Source organism: Hetaerina americana, unplaced genomic scaffold (genome assembly GCF_022747635.1).
Source record: "Hetaerina americana unplaced genomic scaffold, ioHetAmer1.1.p SCAF_3, whole genome shotgun sequence".
Lineage (NCBI taxonomy): Eukaryota > Metazoa > Arthropoda > Insecta > Odonata > Calopterygidae > Hetaerina > Hetaerina americana.
In genome coordinates, this window is record NW_027286874.1 from 30,163,612 (window position 1) to 30,189,040 (window position 25,429).

The window sequence follows — 25,429 nt, forward strand, 5'->3', positions numbered from 1 at the left end:
CCGGAAGACCTAAAGCGGGAAAGCCTCGGCGAGGTCGTAGGAAGGGTTTCTATAACCCTAGCGGTTCTTGGGCACCGCCAAAGGGCCTCGGGGGCAATGATCCTTCCTACGCCTCCAGGGAGGGAATCCCAGGTGGGAGGAGGGGCTACCGGGCCAGTGACCAACGTCACGGGGAAGGCCCTAGGGAGGGGTGCCGCCGCGCGCGGACCAGCTTGGGTCGGCAGTGTGGTGCGGGGGCGGAGAAAGAGAGGACCAGGGAGGCGATCCGGACCGACGCGATAGAGGGTCAGTCTACTGATATAACCTGCTGCCGAGACCCTGTGTTCGCCCGTTGGTCGCCGCCGCATCGGAGTATCCGAGGGACTCCCCGCTAGACCACCGACATCGGACTCCCCGCTAGGCCACCGCCATCGACGAAGCCCCGCGTTAGGAAGTTGGAATCCAGGTGGATCGGGCCGTACAAAGTCACTAGAGTGAGAAGCCCGGTGACGCTAGACATCGAAAATCTCCAGAGTGGTCGTAGATTCATTGCACATCTGCGCAATATTCTTCCCTTACCCCCAGATCCCGTACCCAGTACTCCACCAAGGTTCCTCGAGGGAACACCTGCGAACGATACCCACATATCACATCATACCCCAGATCTGCAAGAACCTTGTCCCTCATCCCTTTCGCCAAACCCTAACGATCCGAAGACGCCTACGTCGACCGCCCAATTAGAGAAGCATTCCCTTCCCCGACACCGGTACAACCTACGACCGCGCTCGGGGCATCTCAGGGAAGACCCCGCGCAGGACAAGACAGCGGGAACGATGAAGTGACTTCTGTTTTAGTGATCTGTGATGTGAACTTAAAACGTGTGAACGAAAAGGTGACCTCTTCCTTTTTGTGATTGTGAATTGAAATACGGGTCAACGAAGGTGATATTTCTGTATTTAATAAGGGTGTCCATTTTCAAGGCGTGAAATAGTATTTGAGTGTCGGGATGTGAAAAATTCTGTTTACAATAATTAAGACATTTTTAAGGTTGGTCAAATATCTGAAAATGTAAAAATTCTGTTTTAGTGTGTAAGATATTTTTCAGAGTCGACAAGCATCCCTATATGTAAGAAAATGTAAAATTTCCTCTTTTAGTTATTAAGACAATATTTAGAATTGTATATAGATTTCAGACATTCGTGTTAAACATTCATGAACCATGAGAATTTCGTATCTTGCTATGTGAACTACCTGCCTTGAATTCACCAAGTGTACTTATTTATTTGTTTGTAAGTTGTATTGTATTGTAACCTTTGGAAATGTTGGTAGGTCAGTGCACCAAACTCCCTCTCTTCCCTTCCCCCTTCCCTATTACTCCGCCACGTGTTGTGTGGTTTCGGGCACCTGGACACCTATAAACAGCAGGGTCGTGCCCAGACCGCAAAGAGAGGGGCTGGCGCCAACCCCTAATACCTGGGGGTTTATTTTTCCGCGAGGGTGATGTGGTGAGGGCTCTGTTCTCGCCGTTGTAAGCTTTTGGGGCATGACCAGACAATGCCTGTGATAGGCGACGGACTCTTTGACGTCACGGGAAAGGCCCGGAAGACCTAAAGCGGGAAAGCCTCGGCGAGGTCGTAGGAAGGGTTTCTATAACCCTAGCGGTTCTTGGGCACCGCCAAAGGGCCTCGGGGGCAATGATCCTTCCTACGCCTCCAGGGAGGGAATCCCAGGTGGGAGGAGGGGCTACCGGGCCAGTGACCAACGTCACGGGGAAGGCCCTAGGGAGGGGTGCCGCCGCGCGCGGACCAGCTTGGGTCGGCAGTGTGGTGCGGGGGCGGAGAAAGAGAGGACCAGGGAGGCGATCCGGACCGACGCGATAGAGGGTCAGTCTACTGATATAACCTGCTGCCGAGACCCTGTGTTCGCCCGTTGGTCGCCGCCGCATCGGAGTATCCGAGGGACTCCCCGCTAGACCACCGACATCGGACTCCCCGCTAGGCCACCGCCATCGACGAAGCCCCGCGTTCATCAGTCGGCTGCCAGCACGTCTGCGGATGATTCCCGCCCGAATACTTCCTTTCCCCTGTAAGTTCCCTGCCTTACCCGTTCCGGTGCTTGATCGAGTCAACATTACCAATCTGACCCCTCTAATAAACGGCTGAGGATCGCAGAGTGTCTTGCTGGCTTCACTCTTACCCAAAGTCGGGTCGTCCTTCCCATGTCTTTACGACAGTTGATTTGTAGGTAACACCATTTTTTCTGACAATTTCTACATACTATTTCCTTTTTTCCAAAAAAGATGTAAGCCGGAGATGAGCTACTCCCCAAATACCATAACGTCCTAGTTTAGTTAAAGGAATGCTAGATTTTAGAGAACCAAAGGATTCTGATAGATCCATATTTACCCGTATAACATGCTTTTTATCACTTAAAGCTTGGGCAATTTTATTTACATAATCACTGCAAGCAGTTTCTACTCTTATTTTTTGTGAAACCATGCTGTGACTGAGAAACTACTTTATTTTTTGTTAGGAATTGTAATAGTCTTCCTTCCATCAATTTTTGAAATACATGACATTAGTGAGATTGGCCTGTAATTATTCATTTGGTCTGGCTCCCTTTTTATGCAGTGGAATAACTTTGGTTATTTTTAATTCTTCAGGAAATTGCCCAGTTAGAAACAATTCTTTAGCTATATTGGTAATAGGTAAAGTGAAGGATTCTTGACAAAGTTTTATTAGATAATTTGACATGCCATCATGCCCACTGGATTTTTTGTTTTTTAGTTTCTTGATTACATTTCTAACTTCATTTTCTGAGGTGGGATTTAGGTAAATTGATTCACTTACGTATATTACTTTTTCCATCCTATCACTTAGAATGTTTTTCTGTGCTGTTGTTTTGCCAATGATATCTACAAAGATATTATTGAATTCGTTTGCCATATTTTGAGGATCACAGATTTCTTTTCCATCAATTGTTATAGAGAAGCATTTATATTTCCGGGCTCTGATATTTTACTGGAATTCTCATTACTTACAACAGACCACAATGCTTTTGTTTGATCGGTAGATTTCAAAATAATTTGTTTGACATTGTGATTTTTTGCTTTCCTAAGCAGCATCTTACACTTGGACTTCAGTTTATTTCTTAAGGGTATCAGACAGGCATCCACTTTACTAGTCGTAGTTAAGTAGTTAAGTCTACTTCTAGCAGTCAGAACCTCATTTGCTATCCAGTTATATCCTTTAGTTGCCGATTTATTTTTTATCGCTAGCTTTTTCTATGGGAAACAAATATCCCAGTAGTACTTAATAATTAATTGAAATTTTTTTAACTTTCTTGTAACAAGATTAACATTTAGTATTGCTGCCCAGTCAACACACTTCAATTCCCAATTTTATAAATTCATATTTTCCTGTGAGTATATACGTGTGCATACTGCATCTGTGTTTCTCTCACTTCTATCTGTTAAAGTATGAGCATTAAATTCAATAATTTGAGCATGATGGTCTGAGATAATAGTTTCTAAAACTAGAGATTTGAAGTTATGCTAGGCTAGATTTGAAGTTATGCTAGGCTAGATTTGTAGCTATGTTGTCAATAACAGTTTTTGAGTGATATGACTCTCTGGTTGGGGTATAAATAGTTAGCTGAACACTATAGCAGAGAAGTATTTCTTTTAGCTTCTGAGTAGAGATGTTATCTTTTGAGACATGAGATTTTATATTCAGGTCCCCAGCAATGATAATTTTATTATTTTTCTTGATGACTTTCCCAAGTATTTAATCCATTTTGTTGAGGAAATCATCGACTAGTGCACTTGGAGATCGGTACAGACCAATAACAAAATAAGTTTCATTTGTCTTGAGCCATTTGGACAAGGTTATTTCAAATCACTTTTCCTCGTCGTTTCTGTTTTGAAGTTTTTACAGGCTCCGGTTACGGATTCAAAACTTGTTTTGGCAAAAATGCAACACCACCACCTTTGTTTTTTTCCCTACAGAAATGATTGATAGGAAATAATCCCTCAGCTTTAAACTTTTCATTTCATTATCTTTTAGGCAAAGCTCCGTTATACCAAGAAAATCCAGCCTCTTTTCCTTTAATAGGATCTCAATTTCCAGCTTTTTATTCGATATGTATTGAATGCTTTGATGTAAAGCTTCACAGAGCAATTTTTTGTGCAACCAACTATCTTTTTTATATTTTGATTGGGGGTACTGGTTATACTGACATGGGCCACCTCTGTTTTCCATTTCCCTTGTATGCACAAATATTTGCTACATTTTCAATTGCCTTACCTAACAGATATGCCACTTTGCGATTTAAATGCAGGCCATCGTGAGCTAAGCAGCAATCACTAATGCATTTGTTAACGTGACAGAATACAACCTTAAGAGCACCTCAAGCCTATCTGAGATTATCATTTACATTTTGAATATAACTAAGGTCGAAATCTCATCAACGTAAAATACTGTTTACCACTATAACTGATTTTGAGAAATGTTTCTTTGTGCACCTGATAAGCTCCCATTGCTTCATCAGGTGATCTTGAGCTTCGAAGATTGATTGTTCCCACGTGAAGAAAAACCACATTTGTCCCTTGAAAAGTATCTCCACAGTCAATCCCTTTGCCTTTTTCGACACCTTAGCCACGCAAATCAATGCTGATAAGTGACTCTCTTCCAAACTGAAATATTTTCATCTTCTTCCCCAAGCAGTTTATTAATTCCTGACAGTAATGATCTTTCATAGATGCAACCATTCCTTTATCTACTGGCTGAAGAATGAAGGTCACATTTAGTGCTAAACATTTAACAAATATCTCTCAATCATCTAATACCAGGAGGCCCTTGCTGGGTCGAAATAGAGCATTATTTTAAATGAGTTAAGGTTTTTTAAGAGATTGTATTTCCCTAAGATAATCACAGACTTCTAAAACAAATGGTATTGAACCAGTCTTAAAAAATTGCAATGTATGCATAGACTGAGGGGATACATCCTCACTTCCCCAACTCGCTGAAAATCATACTCTTAACAAATTACCCAATTATCCTTAAAGCCACAAATAAACTTAACTGTCAGTTGCTCCCCCAAATATAACTACCACTATGGGTTCAAAAAGACTTGGGGAAAAAACAGCCCTTTCAGGTCAAATCTACTTACCTGACGTGAATCCCAAAAATAATCTGAGTTTGAGCCTCTTGTCTCTTCAATCATCTGAGAGCCTGGCATATGCATTTGTGCTCGATGTCTGGGAATTCCAGGTGATGTTCCTAGAATGTGTGTGCTGGCCAGGATTCCAATGCCAGAATGCTCACAGCTGTGGTCCAAGGAGCTTGAAAGACAACTCTGGAGCCAAATACAAAAATTTAATTAAATTAAAAATTTGAAATGACAACCATTAATTAGTTATAACATAGTTGAATATATATAACTTCTGTGGGATCTGGTTGGTGTGGTGATTGATGAACTGGCTCCCTATCCCTAGGACATAACTTGGAATCCTAGTGGGGACAAAATTTATCACAGGCATCCTGATCAATCCCTCCTTAGAATGTTATGCGTTGTGTCCCTTCTGGAGGAGAATAACAGGGTGGGTAATTACACCGGGTTACATTTCTCAGGGAATGGGGAAAAAGCATGCAGAGAACCCTGTGTGAGATGGGACATTAAATTGTACATCTCCTGGTGTCTCTAATTAAGAGTAAGCTAATACCAATTCCAGGGTTTTTTGCACCCTTCTTCCCCATTCCCTGAAAATCCTAACCCTGTATAATTACCCACCCATACCTTAAGGGGCAAATGACCTCTGCTGTCAGTCGCCTACCCTGATAACTACTACCATATAACTTTGGTTTAAATGCCACTGCTGTAGGGTCACTCCTTGTTAGATCAGAAGCAAATCTGATGTTGATCAAAGATATGAATTGAGTGTCATAGGTTCTGGTGAACTTTCAGGATAGAATAAATGGTGTTAAACCACCTCAATTCAAAGATTGATGAAAAATGAGGTGTCAAAATAGAATATTTTTAATATAACTATTTTAAACATCAGACATTTTTCCACATTTTTTAACTAGCATAGCTAGTGACACCATATTCCGTAGAACCAATAAAAGATTCTAAGGAATGTCATTTTACACACACACACACACAATTCAAAGATCATTGCTTTGAAAACACAAAAACCAGTCAATTCTAATTTGAAAACAAAAATGAAAAATTTGAAAAGGTAATTGAAAAACTTTGTTTCGCAACAACAGGCTGAGAGGGTATTTTATCTATTGAGTTATTATTGATCACTTTCAGGTAGAACTTCTGCTGCATTAAGCAGATATGATTCAAATTGTCAAATGAAAAATACTTTGAGTGTGATGGCAGTCGCCAGAAGTATACTGCTGTCATTGAAGGTTGAGCATTTCATTGACCAATGATTTCAAATTTATATTTATTGTTTAGCACAAGATCTCATAATTCAATGGAAATAATCAGCATTAGATATCTAAAAATGTAATGATTATTCTAATACAATTACATTCCTGTTATGAGATTCAGTTTGTCAATGTATGGGTTTTAACAGATATTTAATTGAAAAATTAATGCTTTTTGGGTATTAAAATTTATGAAACAAAGTTTTTTTCCTATTTTCCACTTACTCAGATCTGCTGATGAAACTAGAGCCACTGGAGTTAAGGCATAAAGGATAAAATGCTATGCCTCCAAAATTCAGATGAATTACACTTCATTTGACATTGGGATTGTGAGGTTCCTTTTAATAAGCCTTTACAATGCAAATTTCTTGCAATGCATACTTTGAATTCTGACTATATTATGATTTTCATTAAATACACACTTCACCATTTCCTCCTCCTGGACTACAGCCTTGATGTGGTGGAAGGACTTTCGTGGTCCTATGACTCATGGAGTCTGTGCCGATGAACGCAAAGACTCCTCTTTGAAGGGTCAGTCATACCAGATAGGTAAACAATCAGAAGTCAGACAAAAGGTAGTCCATAGAGCATCTGTTCCTCAGTGAAGCAGTTGCAAAGGCATCTGAACCCAGTGATGTGGCAATTTAAGTGATGGTGTCACATCATAAGTGGGCTGCGGTAGTCCAGGGGTAGAGCATTGGACTACTGACTGGAGGGCCCCGGTTCGATTCTCCGGGAAGCCTCTCTGGGCACCTGGAGCTCCACCCAAGCTCAGTGATTTTTTTGGGAACAGATATTCCTGGGAAACCATAACCAACACAGGGAAAGGAACTGTCCCCTACCCTGATTTGTGAATTTCACACACCATCAGGCTTAGCACTGTGTGAACTCTACCATCACCTACCAAACCAACCTTCAGGTGGAATACTGTGTTTATGGTTTTTATTATTTAGCACTCCATACTTTCTAACTCCCTTAATTCCATCCAAAATGCCTATCCTTTCCTCTCTTCACCGCCGTTCCCAAGTATTCTCACATTACCACTTTCAGCTACCTATTGCCTCTCAATATCTCCTGCATCCACTAGTCTTGTCTTTTCTTTGAATTTCTACTAATAACCTCCCCCCTTCCTCTACTATGCCTGGAACAATATTTTTTTGATCAATCCATATTTTCTCCATTCTTATAAAGCACATCTTAAAAACTTTTAACATTCTTATCCTCTTGCCTCAACACCAATGATTCATAGCCATAACTATGCTCCATTTTAAGATTTTCACTAGTGTATTCTATATCTTAAGGCGCCGGCTATCAACTCATCCTTTGTAAAGCATCCTTATAGGATAGTTTTTATTAATGTCTATACTATTGTCCATTAAAAACATTCACTAAATCGTTTTCCTGTTATAGTAATTGATCCTCAAATGTGAATATTATATAAAAATGTGTAAACAGAGTGTTTATTAACTTTTCTATTTATACGAAATACCACTACCTTCATTTCTTTAGATTAATTTCAATCCGATACTGATCAAACTGATTGTAATTCACTATAAAGAATGATTTGAACAATCTGCCAACTGGCAAACATTTGAGTCTTGACAAATACACTTATAATTGAATTGATAAGTTCCACATGTACTATCACCCCCTTCTCCAACCCTTTCCATGCCTTCCCCGCCACTTCCTTTGTATATACAGTAAAATCCTTTATTTTCACTTTTCTAAGGACCCCAGAAAAAAGTGCAAAATGCAGGAAAAGGAGAATTTACACTTTAAATGCTTATTTACTGAAGTCATTATCCACAGGACCAACATCATCACAATTAACTCCAACTGGATATTCATCACAACATAAAACCATGCCTTCCTAAAGCATGTAGAATCCTTAATTGCTTCCAAGGACATGATATGTAGTGTAAAGCATCCAATACATTCAATGCAATTTCAGAGAGTAAAAATCATTCCCTTTGACCAGGATGATTTCTGCATACTGAAATTGTTGCATTGAAATGTACATTAGCGGATGACTCCATTAAAAGTTACTGTTGCGGCATCTCTTGCAGTTTCTTGGAACAGTACATTAAATTTGATTGCCTTCATATTCCTACTACAACCATACGGAGATATGAATTTCTGTACTATCATTACACATCTTAGATGAGAGAATTATACCTACACATTGTGATTGAAGCTCACTGGTACAATTTGCAGGAAAATATTGTAACTGTACATTAATCAAGTGTCCATTCGGTGATTGGGCCAGACATCAATAATTATCATATTTTTCCAGTTCTGAAATTTCATTTTAGCATCCAGAGCATGAAGCTCAACCCTAAATATCTCAGAAGTCATTCATATTTTGAGATTTACTATTAATAAGGCTTGTATCTGTTTGCTCAGCACCTCCCCTCTGAAGCACAGTGTTTTTGCAGGAAATACATTGAAAAATAACCCTGACTCATCTCCATTGAAATCACCTTTTGGGCTATAGTTGTCTAATAGCTGTCCCATTTCAAAACATTTTAAAGAAAAAATTATTTTTGACATGATAAATCACGGTGCAATACTTTTAAAATATAAAGGAGCCCATAACTGTTGTATCTGTTGCATTGCTGCAGTGCACATGAACCCAGTTGTCAGCCACTAGTTCTTGAATTTTTCACACTTCATCATTTTTGGGTAAGAAGTAATTTTCATTCCTTTTCCACAAAGTGAAAATGAAGTTTCACTCAGTGTTCTTACAATGCATAAATTATTAAACCAACTCCTTGTAGTACTATGTATTAATTTCATAGCATGAAGTGTTTTCAGGCCGACTGAGATTATGAGTAGAAGTAGTTTTTCCGTAAGTAGTTTCAATTTCCGTCACTCGTGGAACTCTGTACTACCGGCCATATTCCAATTCTTGGCTAAAATCATTTATGTTACTGCTCTCCATTCTTTTTTTAGGAGCATATGAATGAAACAAAGTAAAAAAAGTTTTTTATTAAGTTTGAAGAACTTCTATAACTATTTTATAACGTGATTTTTTAAATACAGCACCAAGAGTGAAACTGACATTGTGAAAATACCATGAATATTGAATTCCGGTAATGGAAATATGGGATTTCAATGTATATTAAATAGAAAAGATGATAATGGACATTTCTGTCTTCCTCCCCGGCTTAACGCTGCCCACTCTGACTCTCCATTTGCTGTCTTCACCTGTGAAGTTATTGAGACTTGTTAAGGTTCTGGATAAGTCATCTTACCTTCCAATTTAATCCTATTTTTGGAAAATTCATTAACTATGCCTTGTTTATACTAATGAATTCCTCGAAATCACTAGAGCATAGCATTACATCTTGATTATACTCAATGTTCCTTTGCACCACTGACCTCATTATTCCTGTGATATCGAATGAACATCCTCTTTCTAAATCCAAACTTGATTGCTGTTATGTACTCTTTCACTCTATTCTCTTTCCTCGTGAGATGATTTAAAGAAATAATTCCACAGAGGGTGACATAAAACTTCTGACAGTTCTTACATACTACTTGCTTTTCCCTTTTTGGTATTGGTATCAAACCTGATTTAGGGTAAAGATCTCACCTTGAAAAGCCAAACCAACTGCTCAAGTTACTGTTGTGGCATCTTCCTGAGTTTCTTAATATTTGTCAAAGCTAAAACACCTTTGCTTAAATGCTTTAATGTCTTTAACATTGTGGTCTGTGGTGTAATGCTCATTATTCCATCAAAATAACTTGTTCCTTTAAAGCCCCTAAAATTTTGGAGGGTAGAAGGACACCTTAGTAGCTTAATTAAATGAAGCACTAGACCATATATCAAGAGATTCAGGTTCGAATACTGGTCAAGTAGAAGGATACCTGTTTTTTAGGGGGGATCAGGTTGGTCTAGCTAGCATACTGTCTCTCCACCTTGAGGGCCCGGGTTCAAATCCTGGAGATGGTAGATACTTTTTGGTGGTATCCCAATCCCTACTTGGAAGTGCTTTATGGACGGCACTTTGAGTGAATACACCATCCGTAGGATGGGGCATTAAGCTGCAGGCCCTTTGGCGCCTCTTGTTTAGAGTAGGGTAATGCTGACACCAGGTTTCTATCCCCACTTCATCTTTTCCTGTCCATCCCTAATGCCGCAAATGACCTTGGATGTTGGTCACCTCCCTTAACACTACTACTACTTGAAGGATTTTTACGCTTTGAAATTGTGACAATTTACTTACAGAAATATAATCTTGAAGCCCCAACTCCAGATTTCATTTCACGCATTTAATCCTCAAAATCTTCAATTTATTCTTTCCTGAATTTTGCCTATCTCACCTTTATCTTAGTAGTCATATAAAAAATAACTTTTAATAACATTTAATAACATTTCTTAATTTTTATTCAGGTTTTTAAATTTTTAATTGTTCTTTAATTAACTTTCACTAACTGACTTTTATGCCTATAAATATATTTTTGCACAACCTCAAACTAATTATACAGTAGTTGTGTATTGAAGTGATTGTAAAAAGACTTTTTAGCCCATCTACCCAATGATTGCATTTCAAGACGGGGTTTTGAAACAGAGAGGGTATTGTTTCTCCCTTTAACTCCAGGGGATCACACCTAAGAAAGCCTACCGGCAGGAATCTAATAACTTTCTGGAATACTCCATGATACTAGTATGCTGGTATTTAGCTATTTTGTATTTAACTTTGTGCCACTAGGTACCTGCATTGCATGGCAGGGATGTCACATACAAAGTTATCTTCCTCGTTTGCACTATGGTAGCACTATATTTGCACTAACATCTTTCCCTTCCCCCAAAACATCTCACACAGAGTTCCAGGAAAAGATTAATAATTATTTACCAATCCTTGTGCTATATCCTAACTCTATAGTGCATGTGAAACTAATTAGTGTGAAAAGGAAATGTACACTACACATGCTACATGAAGTAAAATTTATCATTTAAGGAAAAAGCATTTATAATCTTCACAGTACTTGAAATTCTGACGACAATAATGGTGAAAGACATTAATCGTTGGAGCTTAGTAAAAGAGCATTTATAATTAACTGTAAAATAAAATTACCACAATTTCACCAACATTTCCTCCTTCCCCACTGCCTATTCCAACTCCATCTCCAGTGTACGCTCCATTTATACTGGTATCAGAATCTGTGGGAGAGGAAGACCGAGAGCAACTGCCATATCTATTCATCAAGAGTATTTGCTCCAATGTAGGACTGTCACAGTCACTGAAAATAAAGAGTAACATTATAGATTGTATAGGATTATTGTCTACATTAAAATGTAGTTTATACAGAGCAAAAACTCATATTAACAAGTTTGAAAACATGTTTGAGAAATTATAGTGTCTAATTTGATATAAAATTTTGTTTTTCATGGTTATTTGAGCATTCCCAGTCAACATCTAATCAGCTAAAATGCAACTATTATTTGAAATAACATACATTTGACAAAAAATTATACTAAAAACTATTAATTTTTATGAAAGTGGACTAGGGAACATCCTTGAATATAATTTATTTTAATATATCTATAGGATGACCCACCATCATCATCCCAGAGGATGCTCTCTTTGACTAACTTGTAATATAAGTTAAATAATTCATACCTAGAAAATGACTACTGCAAAATTTTTGTTGTAATAACTGATGGTGTTTAGTAGTAAGTTTATCGATATTATTTCTGTCAATACACGTATATACTAACCTGAAAGGTGGAGAGCCGCGGTAACCACTAAAGCCAACCGAGGGTGGAGAAGGTGGAGTGGACAGAGAAAGGCATTCCAGATTTCTCTGTAGTATATGAATGGGAGATGAAGTCTCCTGAAATTCATCTTGCTGGACCTGCTGAAAGAGACCATAAATATATCAAGGCCCAGAAAATTTCATGAGGTAATGTCTTCATAGGTCCAAATCAAAAAAACAACTCATAGCTCTCATCCAGCCAATGCATGCAACATTAATTGATATCACAAAGCTCTTACTGCCTGTGGCACATTTATTGATAACAGTAGATTCAGACTGATACCTTTTATTAGACATCATATTTCAACCTCCAACAAACTCATTGTTAGCTTTTGGAATTATACTAGTTGTAGAAAAATTAATTTTCTACATTTTATTGGTTATAACTTTCTATACACTGGAAAACCTAACTTTCTGTAATTGTTGAGTGAAATCAAGGTTGATTTATTATTGCATTGGAAAAGGAATTCGAATTGGCAAAGAGATAATGAGTAAGAGTTGAATTTCCTGATAAAAGTACAAAGAAATTACAAGACAACCAATTACTTTTTAACCAAAAAATTTACTAAATACATATAATATCCCATAGTTGTAAAAATAGACGATTGTATAATTCATAAGGCTAATTCCTTCCATGGATGATTGTATAATGCATAAGGATAGATTCCAAATGTTGTGGTTACAGTATTTGGCCAAATTTTGAGCTAAAACAAAAAAGGCCTACATTTTTGAGATTTGAAAATGATTTTAGAAAATTATACGATTTTGCCATTTCTAGCAGTAAAGCATTCAAAATTTGAAATTTTTTTGATGTTCACAATTTCATGAAGACAAACATGAAGAGGCCGACCCTTACTGGTAGCCTCACATACCTTATCCTTCATTTCATGAATTGAAAGCAGTGGCATATAATGTTTATACTAATAAAACTTTTCTAACCTTTATTACAAAAATGTTTACTGTAAGTAGTTAACTCCTTTAAATATAGCCGATAGGTATTTGACTTTCACTCACTTAAAAAAGAGATAATAAATAAAAAAATGTGGTCGTGGTTTTTGTTTACTTCTTACAGGAGTTACCATTTTAAGTAATCCAAATATTATTAAACCTCAAAGTTCAAATCAAATTCCATATTACATTATACTATCCTAGATAGAATGTTTTCGGGGCATATTGGTGGGATGGCATGGCATCCTAAAGATGGTATATCTACTGATATAGTATGCTGGTTATTTTATACTGGGGAGAAACATGAGCATCTTAATTAATTTTGCATCAAGAGTGTGTTATGTAAAGAACAATAATGAGAAATAATACTTATTCTTTAAATGACAGCTAGATGATATCCCATTATTGCACCAGCAGAACTTTGGTTATATATCTTTACCTTATACTGGAATCCTGAATAACTGTTCCCATGACTCCCGGCCAAAGGGCTGCCTTGACGGTAAGATGAATTATGGCTATTGAAGGAAGATACTAATTCATTGACAGCCTCTTCTCCACCCAAGGAAGTTCCCCTAGGAATATTGAGTCCAAGAAGATCTGAAATAGACTTTCCTTGATCATCTGCAATAAAGAAGTCAAAAATTACGATGGGAAGTAAGGATTAGGAATACAAAGCATTATTTATTATCAAACACTAAAAAAATATTACAAATTATTTAGCAACATGCCCTAAAACATTTAAGCCGTTAAGATAAATACCCTCAATTGCAGAAATAAAAAGTCATTGCTTGGATTTGGCTCATCCTCTCATTCACACCACCAGATTTTACCCATATTGATAACGTTAATTTTCTGTATTCCACACAGAAAATGCCATTAAGTGAGGACTGTTCATTAGGCATCAGCAAATTGGATGTAACCGAGTAAAAATATAGGTTTTCGATTCAGGTTTCACCACATTGTAATGGGAAAAACAAAAATTTAATGATAGATTAATTTCCCATAGTACATTTTATATTATGATTAAACAACTTTTACAAGAAACGAATAATTCGTACACTAGTACTAACCTAAATGCCACAGATTTTGTAAACATTTGTACGCAAAGTATGGGCACCCAACTAGACTAGAATGTCAAGAATAGAAAATAGTCAGAGGACCATGAAGGCAAAAGCCATCTTCCTTCCTGCGAAGCATTCCTTCTGTTTATTCCTACTCATTCTCATATCAACACTGTCTCCCTACATATTGAGGTGATACAGATGCAATTTGTTCTTCCCAAGGGATATTTGAGCTGAATTGGAAACCAAACAATTTTATTGTAGAGACTCGCTCTATGGATTTAAAATTAGCATTTGCTTGTCAATTTTATCAACCTTTTTGTGGTTTAAGTGTATCATTTTACTATTTTGTATATTAAGGAGATTATCACTGCTCCATTTTTTTATGTGATCTGATACTATTCTTGACTGTTGAAGCAGGTTAACAAATGAATTAGAAGAAAGAATGTCTGTATTATCCACATGTAGGATTGGTTTCATTCCAGGGATACCAGTCATAGCTAACAGTAGGTAAATAATGTTTATCAGAAAAATAACTGGTCAAAAGATGGAGCAATACTGTAATATTCTTGATGCTTAACTTCTCCACATTATCTAGGAGACAAGATTAGAGAGAGTTTACTGCATATTTTATTAAAAATGACAACATGCATACAAAATTTGTTATTAAGTAATAACTACTAAGAAATAATGAGGATTTCTTGATAAAATTTATTCTGTGCGTTAACTTTTCTTCATGTACATAATGTTGTAAATTACAGCTATTAATGTTGTTTCATTTCCACCATAAAATCGACAAAATTACATCTCTTGTATTTTCTAAGGAATTATTGAACAATCCAGGTACCTTAAAAGAACCAATATGTTTCTGTATTACTAGTGGCACATAGAAAATACATTGACGACCGCAAAGGCTGATAAAAGTTAAAATGGACCTGACTACAATTATAAAACGTCACACGTCAGGAATTTTTAATTAACATCATAAATTCTCATAAAATATGAGGGGATTATTTCCACTTTAATTTATTTTACTCTAATGGTATTTTCATTTACAGATACTCTTCCTGCCTCTTGCAAGCTGTCTGATTTATTCTCGTTAAGATAATTTCAACAACTGCCATGCAATTCCGTTGACTTTGAACATTACTACTACTACTACATTTGAACATGAGTATTTCGACCAACTGAGATGAAACTAGTTTTCATTAGTACCTATGACAGACTCTAGGTCTCCAGATATGGTCGCCAATACTCAGAATCACAGTAGGTTGTAACTTTGCTGTTGTGACAAAACTTACATGCCTGGATTTCAGAACAGCTTGACTAGATAGCTATGTTATGTATTTTGTCTTTTTTGCTGCAAGGTGGACATGAAAATCTCAATGAACAATCTATTTGATTTTAAATCTACTGAATCTTGGTTCAAGTGCAGTTAGTGACTAATAGTTCTATAACTTACCACATTTATGTATTTGAAATTAAGATGTCAGCAAGAACATAGCAGATGGTCAGAGGGTGATTTGGATCAGGAGTACAAATCAGATTATACTAGATATATTTCACTTAATCGGAATTATAATGCAAATTTGAATTTTATAAAAAATGTATATTTAAATTCTCAGAGGTAGTAATTTATGTGGCCACAGAACATTTCTTACAATTTAATAACTTGAAAGCTTCTAGCAATGAAGTTAACTCCAATTGCTTTAATTCCTTTCATAGGATTGCTACAGAGTTGGCTACCTTCATTAACCACCAATTTGAAAGGCATAGGTACATACCTGGTGTACAAGTACAAAATGAGGATTTCAGACAACAGATGGTGCACCAATGCGGTTTGCGGTATAAATATTTGACATTTAGGCCATTTTTGTTGTGCCATCAACAAGTATCAGACTATGTATGAAGCGAACAGTAACTACAGCCATATGAATATAATGGGAAGAAGTACCCGCCATACTCTTACAAATGGGCAAAGGATGGGTGAGAGAAATTAGAGAGGAAAAACAAATAAATAAAATAAACAAATAAATAGATAATAAAAAATATATTCAAATTAAATAAAAATAAAATATATAGGAGCGGTCAATGCTATCTAGTACACCTTAGCTAGAGCATCTTTTGTTCTCATATTTTGGTTTAATCGCTTTCTGTTTTAACCCCCCCTCCCCATATCATTTTATTTTTATTTAATTTGATTTATTTATTATTTATTTATTTCTTTTTCCTCTCTAATTTTTTCTCACCCATCCTTCGTTCATTTGTAAGAGTATGGCTGGGGTTGATCCTTTCCATAATAAGTGTCAGACTTGCATGAGAAATAAATTAAAAAAGTGTTTGCTTGGTTCTGTGTTCAGTATGTAAAAATTTAAGCAAAAAAAAAGCAATCACAGACAACATTAATTTCATTTGAAGAAAACTCATGCTGAATCATACAGATTACTTTGAGAAACAAGATGCGTGGGAATGATAGTTTTGGCATTTCAAAAGTGAGTACTTCAATGTTGCAGACAAGGAACACAGAAAACCACCAAAAAGGTACAAAGATACAGAATCGCATGCATAGTCGGAAGATGATGATTCACAAAAATAAAAACAACTCTTAGAGCAATTGAGTATTAGTCAACAAGCTGTTTCCAATCGCCTACGAGAGATGGGAAAGATTCAGAAGACCAGCAGATGGGTTCCACATGAGTTGAATGACAGGCATATGGACAGGCGCACTTCTTAATCTGCCTCTCAAAAACATGTGAAATTTTGCAAAAACATGTGAAACAATACAAAAGGAAGTTGTTTTTGCATCGTATCATCACTGGGGATGAAAAGTGGACATATTTTGAGAACCTCAAGCACAAAAAGGCATGGGTAGACCCAGGTGCCCCATCCACATCAACCACAAGGCTGAATCGCTTTGGCAGAAAGACTATGCTCTCTGCTTGGTGAGACCAGCAGGGCGTGGTCTCTTATGAGCCGTTAAAACCTGGTGAAACAGTAAATACTGAATGCTACCAACAACAATTGTCCACATTGAACAGTTTACTGCTTGAAAAAGATCAGAATACCATAAGAGGCAACGCAGGGTCATTTTTCTTCATGGCAATGCTCTATCACATCCGGCAAAACCAGTTCGCAACACAGGGGAAGCACTTAGCTGAAAAGTTCTATCCCATATGACTTACCACCAGACTTGGCTCCTTCCAATTACCACTTGTTTGCTTCAATGAGTCATGCACTTGCTGAGCAACACTTTGGTTCATGCGAAGATGAGAAAAAAAAAGATTGATGAATTGTTCGTGGCAAAAGGGGAAGATTTACTGGCGATGTATCCGCAAATTGCCGGAAAGATGGGAAAAATGTGTAACTAGTAATGGAGCATACTTCGAATAAAGTTCTTTTCATCATTCTGAATTTTTTTGAAAAAATCCACATTTCATACTTTTACACCTGGTATGAGATTAATAAGTAGGGGATACATGAGAGAAGTAAGAAATCTGGATAGTTTTCTGCACACAATTTAAATTGAAATGAAAAATTTAACTATTGTATATAATTGAAAATTGGTACATAATAATCTTATAGTTTTTTTAACTATAAAATAAAACCATTCATGCATATTATCAACAGACAACATTATCGACATTTTAAGTACAAAGCAGTCAATGAATCTAAACAAAATAATTCACCCAGCCTTGGGTACAGAACCAGAGAACCTAATTCTCCATCAACCACCACTTTACCCTGTAGCATACCTGGAGATGGCTTTCCTGCAAGAGTGACCGAGTCGGCATGACCTTCATGCAGCAACATATCAATCTGCCGGAGTATTTCAGATTGGTGATTTAGTGATGTGGGGACTGGAGTAGGTGGCGGTGTCTGCACACCTTCCACTGTTCCAACCTATATTGTTAAATTCTATTATCTATTTTTTAAATCCATTTTGATGAGCATGAAGTAGGCAATACACAGAAAAAAGTAACACACACATAAAAACATTGAAATAGAATCAGGGAATGTGTTAAAAACAAAGTGTTCATTTGGCACAAGTAATACAGAAAAAGTAAGGTTCCACAATAAAAAAATTGAATGCAACAAGTTCAGAGTGTAAAAATCATTGTTGCATTGAAATGCACATTAGTGAATGACTCCGTCCAAAGTTACTGTTGCAGTATCTTTGGAAGAAAATTGAATGTTTATTTTAAAGTGAATTTAAATAATAGGTCCCTTTTCTTTCATAGGCAGCCATATTGATGATATTAGGGGCTCTATTTATAGCTAAGCATTGCATTTCCATGTGTTTCCCAGGTATAATTGTTTTCAAATGATTCCACTAAGGAACTTAAGCATCTCAAGTTTACGATGATTTGTCAGAAGAACATCTGGCAATCTTCAGATGTCTTTGACAATGATGGTTCAGTTAATTTGAAGACGATGCATCCGATACATTATTGCAAAAATCTTCATGTTGAAATGATTGCTTTATGAATTTAATGTACTGCACATAAACAAATAATAGCTTCCACATCTATAAAATATAAAGGCCTTTCAAATTTTCATTTTCATATGTAAATCTAGTTAATTAGATAAATTAATTTTGGGGTTTACTAGTGTTTTTCATGTAGCATTAAGACATCAAACAGTATTTGATAGCTTCATGTCTGTTCCTCATTACCACAGAAAGAATCTGCACTCGCAGAAATATTTTAAGTCAACAGCTGCAAATCCACATGCGGTGAAAGGCAACATTAGGTCAAGGTTTATTGTCAAGATTTAACCTTTGGGCTTACTTTTGTTTATTCTACATTGTCAAGTGCCTGATTTAGAATTACACAACTGATAGGATTGAGGTGATTAAGGATTCACATGATTTTCGGAATTGGATATTCCCCTTTGTATAATTATTAACAGCAAGGGTATAAGCATATGAGGCAGATAAACTATCAACACTACATATTGACTTTGTAACAAGGACTTTGGCACTAGGTGTAATTCATCAGTTATACAAATAAAAATGATCAAGCAGAAATACAACCATGAGTATAAGGGTGGATCAGTCAGGATTTTGTGATAGAAGAAAACACAAGATAAGATGCCCAAATGTCTACCTGGTAGGGGCACAGACATCTACCTCAACAGTCTTTTGGGAAAAGTCAGCTCCACTGGATGAGTACATAAATACATAGACAACTATTAATGTCTAATGTCTAACTAATATATGTGTGTGCTAGAGGACAACATAGGTAGCCACTATTTAGTAAAGGATTCTATTGGAACCTGGGGTCTGCACTTTTGGAAAACAACAAAACTTAAAAATTGAATTCAGGATTATTCATGCTTACATTTTCAAAGCAACTTCCTCTCACACAATCAACATTAAGCACCTTAAATTAAACATTTTAAAATGTGACTTCACTTTTTATATGTTGCATCAAAATCTTTGGAGTGTTTTTTATTGCAGTTAGTGCTGAAGATTAGCACCATATTGTAGCAATCAGTCCCTGTGACAGCTTGCAGGCCAGACAGTCATTGACTGGGAATGTTAACATCTCCCTTGCCATTTAAACTCACTAGTTCAGTAGGTTAATTTTGCCTTGCCATTTTAACTACAGCTTTCATTTCAACTGAACTCTCATAGTCAGTTACTTTAATAGGTGTAAAAAATAAACAGCAACAAATTTATTGACAGACAACTTTTTAAGCATTGATAAACTGTCAACAGCTGTGGAAGTTAGTTAATATCACATTTAACATTATGTAATTTGTGTTAATAAAGTTTTTTGTACCATAGCTTTCCTTTAAATGGAGAAATCGCACAATCAATCACAATTTGGCAATAATCCTATACATAAATACTACTATACTTGCTTTTTGAACATTTGAATGTCCCAGAATATTTTAAGAAAATTGACAAAGAATTCTATATGTATTGTCCATCTACTCTAGCATAAGGATCATTGCATAATTTTCAGTCCAGCAACTTATTGCTCACCACTGTAACACAAACATTGATATACATATTAGCACTATCACATGTGTTCTAATTTAACTGTTGATTTAAATAAGATTATGTTGTTCTTCCATCACAGCATATGCATGTTATGATGCATATCCTAATGTTAAAAAGTACATTCAACATCCTGTGAATGCATGGCAATTGAACAATCTATGATAAAAGCAAACAAGCAAATTATTACCTTCTAATCAAAATAGCATAAAAAATTAGTAATAAAGTAAATCTGCTCATTTTAGACAACCATTTTACCCATGAAACACTGTTCCATACATGGTACGTTCCGAAAGTAATGCAATTGAATTTCCTACACTGCTCCTATTGGTTGGATTGGGATCGAACCACTTTCGGTAGATGGGGATGCTATGCTTTGCCGCAAAACTGGTCGCTGTGCTCTCCAAGCTGTTGAAGTGGCAGGACATCAGTTATTGAAAACCTCTGCTCACCGACCATGTCATGAAAAAAATGGAATCGACAGTCGAGCAATGTAACGCAATTACATTTTGTGCTAAACTGAAAAAATCTCTTGAGGACACTAACAAAATGATTCGCGAGGTTTACGGGGACATTGCTCTGTACTACTCACAAGTTTCGAGGTGGTTAAAGGCCTTTAAGGAGGGCCAGGAAGAGTTTCATGATGAACAATGCTCTAGGCAACTGTTCATCAGCAAAACGAACATCAATGTGGCTCATGTTCAGCATTTGTTGGACTATCCGTTGATTGAGCATCAGATGGTTGCCAATGAAATAAACTTGTGGTCTACTGTTGATTCACATTGTTACAGAAAATTTAGCGATGAGGAAAGTGTGCGCCAAGCTTGTGCCCAAGTTATTGTTTGATAACCAAAAGACCAACCGAGCGGAAATACCAACACCGGGGTTTTTGAATATGACCCAGAAACAAAACTCCAAAGCTCTTGAGTGGTACACTGACCAGTCCCCAAGCCCAAAAAGGCAACAATGAACAAATCAAAAGTGAAAATAATGCTCATTGTCTTTTTTGACAGTAAATGAGTGGTCTATTAGGAGCTTGTTCCTCAAGGACAGACAATAAACGCTCCCTACTAGGTGGATGTGCTGGAAAGACTCTGAAAAAGGGTCATCAGGACGAGAAAAGACATCTCCGCCACCTGGCAACTCCCATTACGACAATGTGGCTTGCCACAATGATCTACGAGTTCGCAAATTCCTGGCCAAACACCAGGTGCCAATGCTGCCCCCACCCCTATAGTCCTGACGCTGCCCAGGCCAACTTCTTTTTGTTCCCTCAATTGGAAGGAACCAGTTTTTCATCCATAAAATAGATCTAAATAGCTGTGACGAAGACCTTGTAGGAAGATGCCCCAAAGATGCCTACCAGGGCGTGTGCTGGTCACGGCAGAGTCACTAGATTATGTACAGGCCCAAGGACAGAATTTTGAAGAATTTTAAGAGTGTGTACAAATCTGTTCAATAAATTACTTTAAAAAAAAATAACTGCTTTACTTTTGGAATGCACCCCGTAGCTGAAGGTGTTAAAAAAAAATTTAAAACACCTAAATTTTCTTACTTGAGCTTTGCCTTTACGAATTTACTACCACAGCAATTGTATTATTTATTCTATTAATGAAAGATAACATATAAATGGGATAAAATTAAGGCAAAGGGAATCGGGTTGATGTGGTGGCTAACATACAGGTTTCTCACTGAGAGCCCAGGTTTGAATCCAAAAAATATTTTTTAGGGGTATCCTGATCCCTACTTCACGTGCTTTGTGGAGAGCACTTGGGGTGAGTACAACGTCCATCTGATGAGACGAACCTTGGTGCAGACCCCTTGGCACCTTTTGACAAGAGAGGCTAATGCCAATGCCGGTATTCTCTACACTCTTCCTTTCCCATTCATCCCTAATGGTGCAAATGACCTTAGATGTCAGTCGCCTCCCCCAAAACTATTACTACTATTAAGGCAAAAAACGTGAGACAAGGGAAATGTAGGAGTGAGCTAAGATAATTTGACTTCAGTTTCGATGTCTTAGTCCTCTGGCAGGGAGTACCAAGGGAATGAGGCAATGGAGTTTCAGTTCACCATTGGCTCATATTTTGAAAAAAAAAAGCATTGCAGGTCACTTGAAGGCAGATGTAAACCAGTTTTAACCTGTTCAGCGCAGTTTCAGCCCAGAGCAGGATTGGTTTTGAAATAGATATTTGCACCATAGCATTCAATAAAAACTAATCATAGTATTCATAAACAAATATTCCTGTAAGATGGTACTTAGTTATTCCAGCATACTGACACCATGATTTCATTTCCATAATAATACTTGATATAAATTAAGAATGTCTGTCACATTATAAAAGGAACACACTGAGTTGAGCACAGCATATGAACAATAACATTCACCAATCTGCACCACGCAAAAGGCAACAGTCTTAAAAGCTAGTGCCCACTGGAGTATAAGGATCTTCTGACAAATCTTTGAAGCAACATTAGTGAATATCCATTATGTTGTTCTTCCATAATGTTGGTTACATAGCCTCACAACGTCTATCGCAAAAGAGAAGCCAGAACTCCTAAAAATATAGTCTCCAAAACACAGGGTTTCACCACAGGACGGAATAATAATGAAACAAAATCCAGCCTCTTATCAATACTCAGGGTGAATACACTCGCAGCAAATCTATGCACCTGGAAATTCACTCCAAGGTATTGTAATTAATTAAGGAATTATTTCAATCGAGTATTTCAATTGGTGATCAAGTGTAACAAATATCCAAATATCTACTCTGTAATTATAGGAATGTGATAAATGACATATGCCCTTGCCATTTCCCAAGGGTATTTCCAGATGACATTTCAATGAACCCTTTCAGTGCAGATGACTGGTTAAACTGCTTCCATTCTCACCATGGATGACTGATTAAGCAGTCATAGGCACTGCAACAGTTCCTCCTCTTCCTGCAGCCTATATTCATCTCAGGGGATACAATTTTAGTGTGGCGCCAACAATGAGTGATGAGCAAACTGAGTAAGCACACTGGTTATCTGACAACTGAACAAACATAAGACGAAATGAACAGCTTTGCATTAAAAAGCAAATTATTTACTGCATATGACCATGAATAACATACTGTTACAAAATCCTAGAACAACGTAAGTAAGTACCACACGACATGCTACCTCAAACCACAAGCTATAAAGAACAGGCAACTCAGGGAAATGAAAGACAATATAGCATAATAAAGTACTACTAGAATTTTTTCCCGACATAACGCTTTCACAAAAGAATATTATTAAAAGATTACGCATAAATTTTATATATTAATACAAGAAAGTTCGTAATTTTCATGCTACAACATTTCAATCAAAGTCGAAAGCCCAAAAACTCCTTAAATGTCTCGAGTAATATACCTTAGTGATAACTACCATTGTATATATTCATTTACTGTGGAGCATTTTTGCTATCAATAGAACTTGGGAATGAAATTCTCATTTCCGTGGATGTACCACATACATAAACTCAAATTGTCACCAGAAACACTCATATAAAAAGGTTTTAAAACTATGTTACTTCAACAGGATGCCGCGATTGTTCCGTTAGAAAAAATGAGTGTGCAAAACAGTAATTAAGACACTAATGAACATGCATCGAAAAGGCAATACCATGAAAATGCAATGTTAATGGGCAATGCTCAAAAAAGGGAGGGGGTAGTTTAAAACAAGTTAAGCTTTCCTAGATAATTGAAATGAGATGTTTAAGTTGAATAATTTCCTCTTAACATAGCCACCACCAAACGCGGCATTATACTTAGGAGATAACGTGAACATGCTATATAACTTCTATAAATGTAACAGATTCAAATGAGCTGGGCAACTATCAACATCAAACTTATACGTCACAGCTTTTATTATTTAGCGCAGACTAGGCTTCCATAACCGTACGACTAGTCGAGTGAACTTTAACATCCTCAGCTATATAAAATGCGCACCGGATTTTTCTGGTCTTTGAAATGAAATAACGGTTCTGGAAAACCAATGTTCTGTCAACGTTAAGGATGAATTTATTGGCTGTTACCATAGATCCACTGGGGTACCCAATGGCTGAACTTGTCAAATGGGAAACTGATTGGATATACAGTGGTTTCTGACTTGAAATGATTAAGACAGGTCTAAAAGAAGTAATACGGGGTGATAACGGAACCATTTACTTAAAACGTACAGGAAACGGAAAATAATTATACTTACTTACCTGTTGATAAGTGGGCATCAGAGCAACTATTTGAAACAAATTTAACGGCTGCGTCCTCTCCCGCGACTAAAAAAATAAAATCACTGGAATATTTTGGAAAATATATACTTGATCCTTCACATACGTGCACACAGTTCACCCTTCCACGAACGCCAATCCAACATCACTAAGTCTGCAGGGCATCCCGAGGGAGCAACCAATTCTACAGTCAACTTCGTAACTCGAGAAGAACCAATCAGATTGGTCACCACAGTCACGTGCGCTTCTAGGAATTTACAAAATTAATTCCTTAATATTTAAAAATCTTATGCTTGAATCATTCCTTTCAAAATGCCTGGTTATATATACGTTAAAAATTTTGCATAGTTCAACATAATTTATTGATCATAAGAACTCACTTTTTGGTTAGATAGAAAACGTTCCGTGCTGGCCTATGGCGCTGTAAGGACAACGGTGCATGGTGGCAACACCATCAGTAACTACTAAAGTATTGTTTGAGCCTAGCTTCTTTCCATTAGCATTCGATCAGGCATGATAGGAAATACACTATTACTAGAAAAATCTGTGTAAGGTAATTCTAGCCCGAAAGTGGACGGCCCATATAACTAGTTGGGTATAACATGATTGTTTGTGCGATTATGATATAATTAACGACAATTGTTATTAGACACGATTCCGAGTCTCATTTCTGACGCCGAGCTGCCCGAATTATGACTTAAATTTTCCAGTTAACTTCTTAATTGTTTTGACATTGTGATGCCCTACCCTCCCCTATGCTATCTACAAAATAATTTTTTGAAATTGTGAATTACCTTAAAGAAAATGTTTAATTAACCTTTTGTCAATGAAATGCTTAGATAGTTCTGGCGTTTAACTATTCGAAATATTGCACGTCTTAAGTCTAAATGATGACCGTACCCAAACAAATTTTGAGTTGCTCTAATGCGAAATGGGGAAGGTGATAAAATTTTGTTGGTTTAACTGTGTTGTATTTTCATAATGT

At 36.9% G+C, this 25,429-nt stretch overlaps 1 protein-coding gene across 3 annotated transcripts in view; it reads right to left on the minus strand.

Annotated features, from left to right (window-relative positions):
* Window positions 1-24,565, minus strand: part of orb (polyadenylation element binding protein orb) — a 43,081-nt gene extending 18,516 nt beyond the window's left edge. The window contains exons 1-6 of one of the 3 annotated variants that reach the window (XM_071587834.1): window positions 24,427-24,565; window positions 17,941-18,088; window positions 13,567-13,748; window positions 12,142-12,278; window positions 11,498-11,663; window positions 5,149-5,334 (exon numbers count right to left, since the gene is read on the minus strand). In XM_071587834.1, the coding sequence (XP_071443935.1) occupies window positions 5,149-5,334; window positions 11,498-11,663; window positions 12,142-12,278; window positions 13,567-13,748; window positions 17,941-18,088; window positions 24,427-24,444 (837 nt within the window). In that variant the 5' untranslated portion in view covers window positions 24,445-24,565. Of the gene's footprint in view, window positions 1-5,148; window positions 5,335-11,497; window positions 11,664-12,141; window positions 12,282-13,566; window positions 13,749-17,940; window positions 18,089-24,422 lie in introns of all 3 variants that reach the window. The other 2 variants (XM_071587833.1, XM_071587835.1) reach the window with 2 other exon arrangements.
* Window positions 24,566-25,429: the final 864 nt, after the last annotated feature.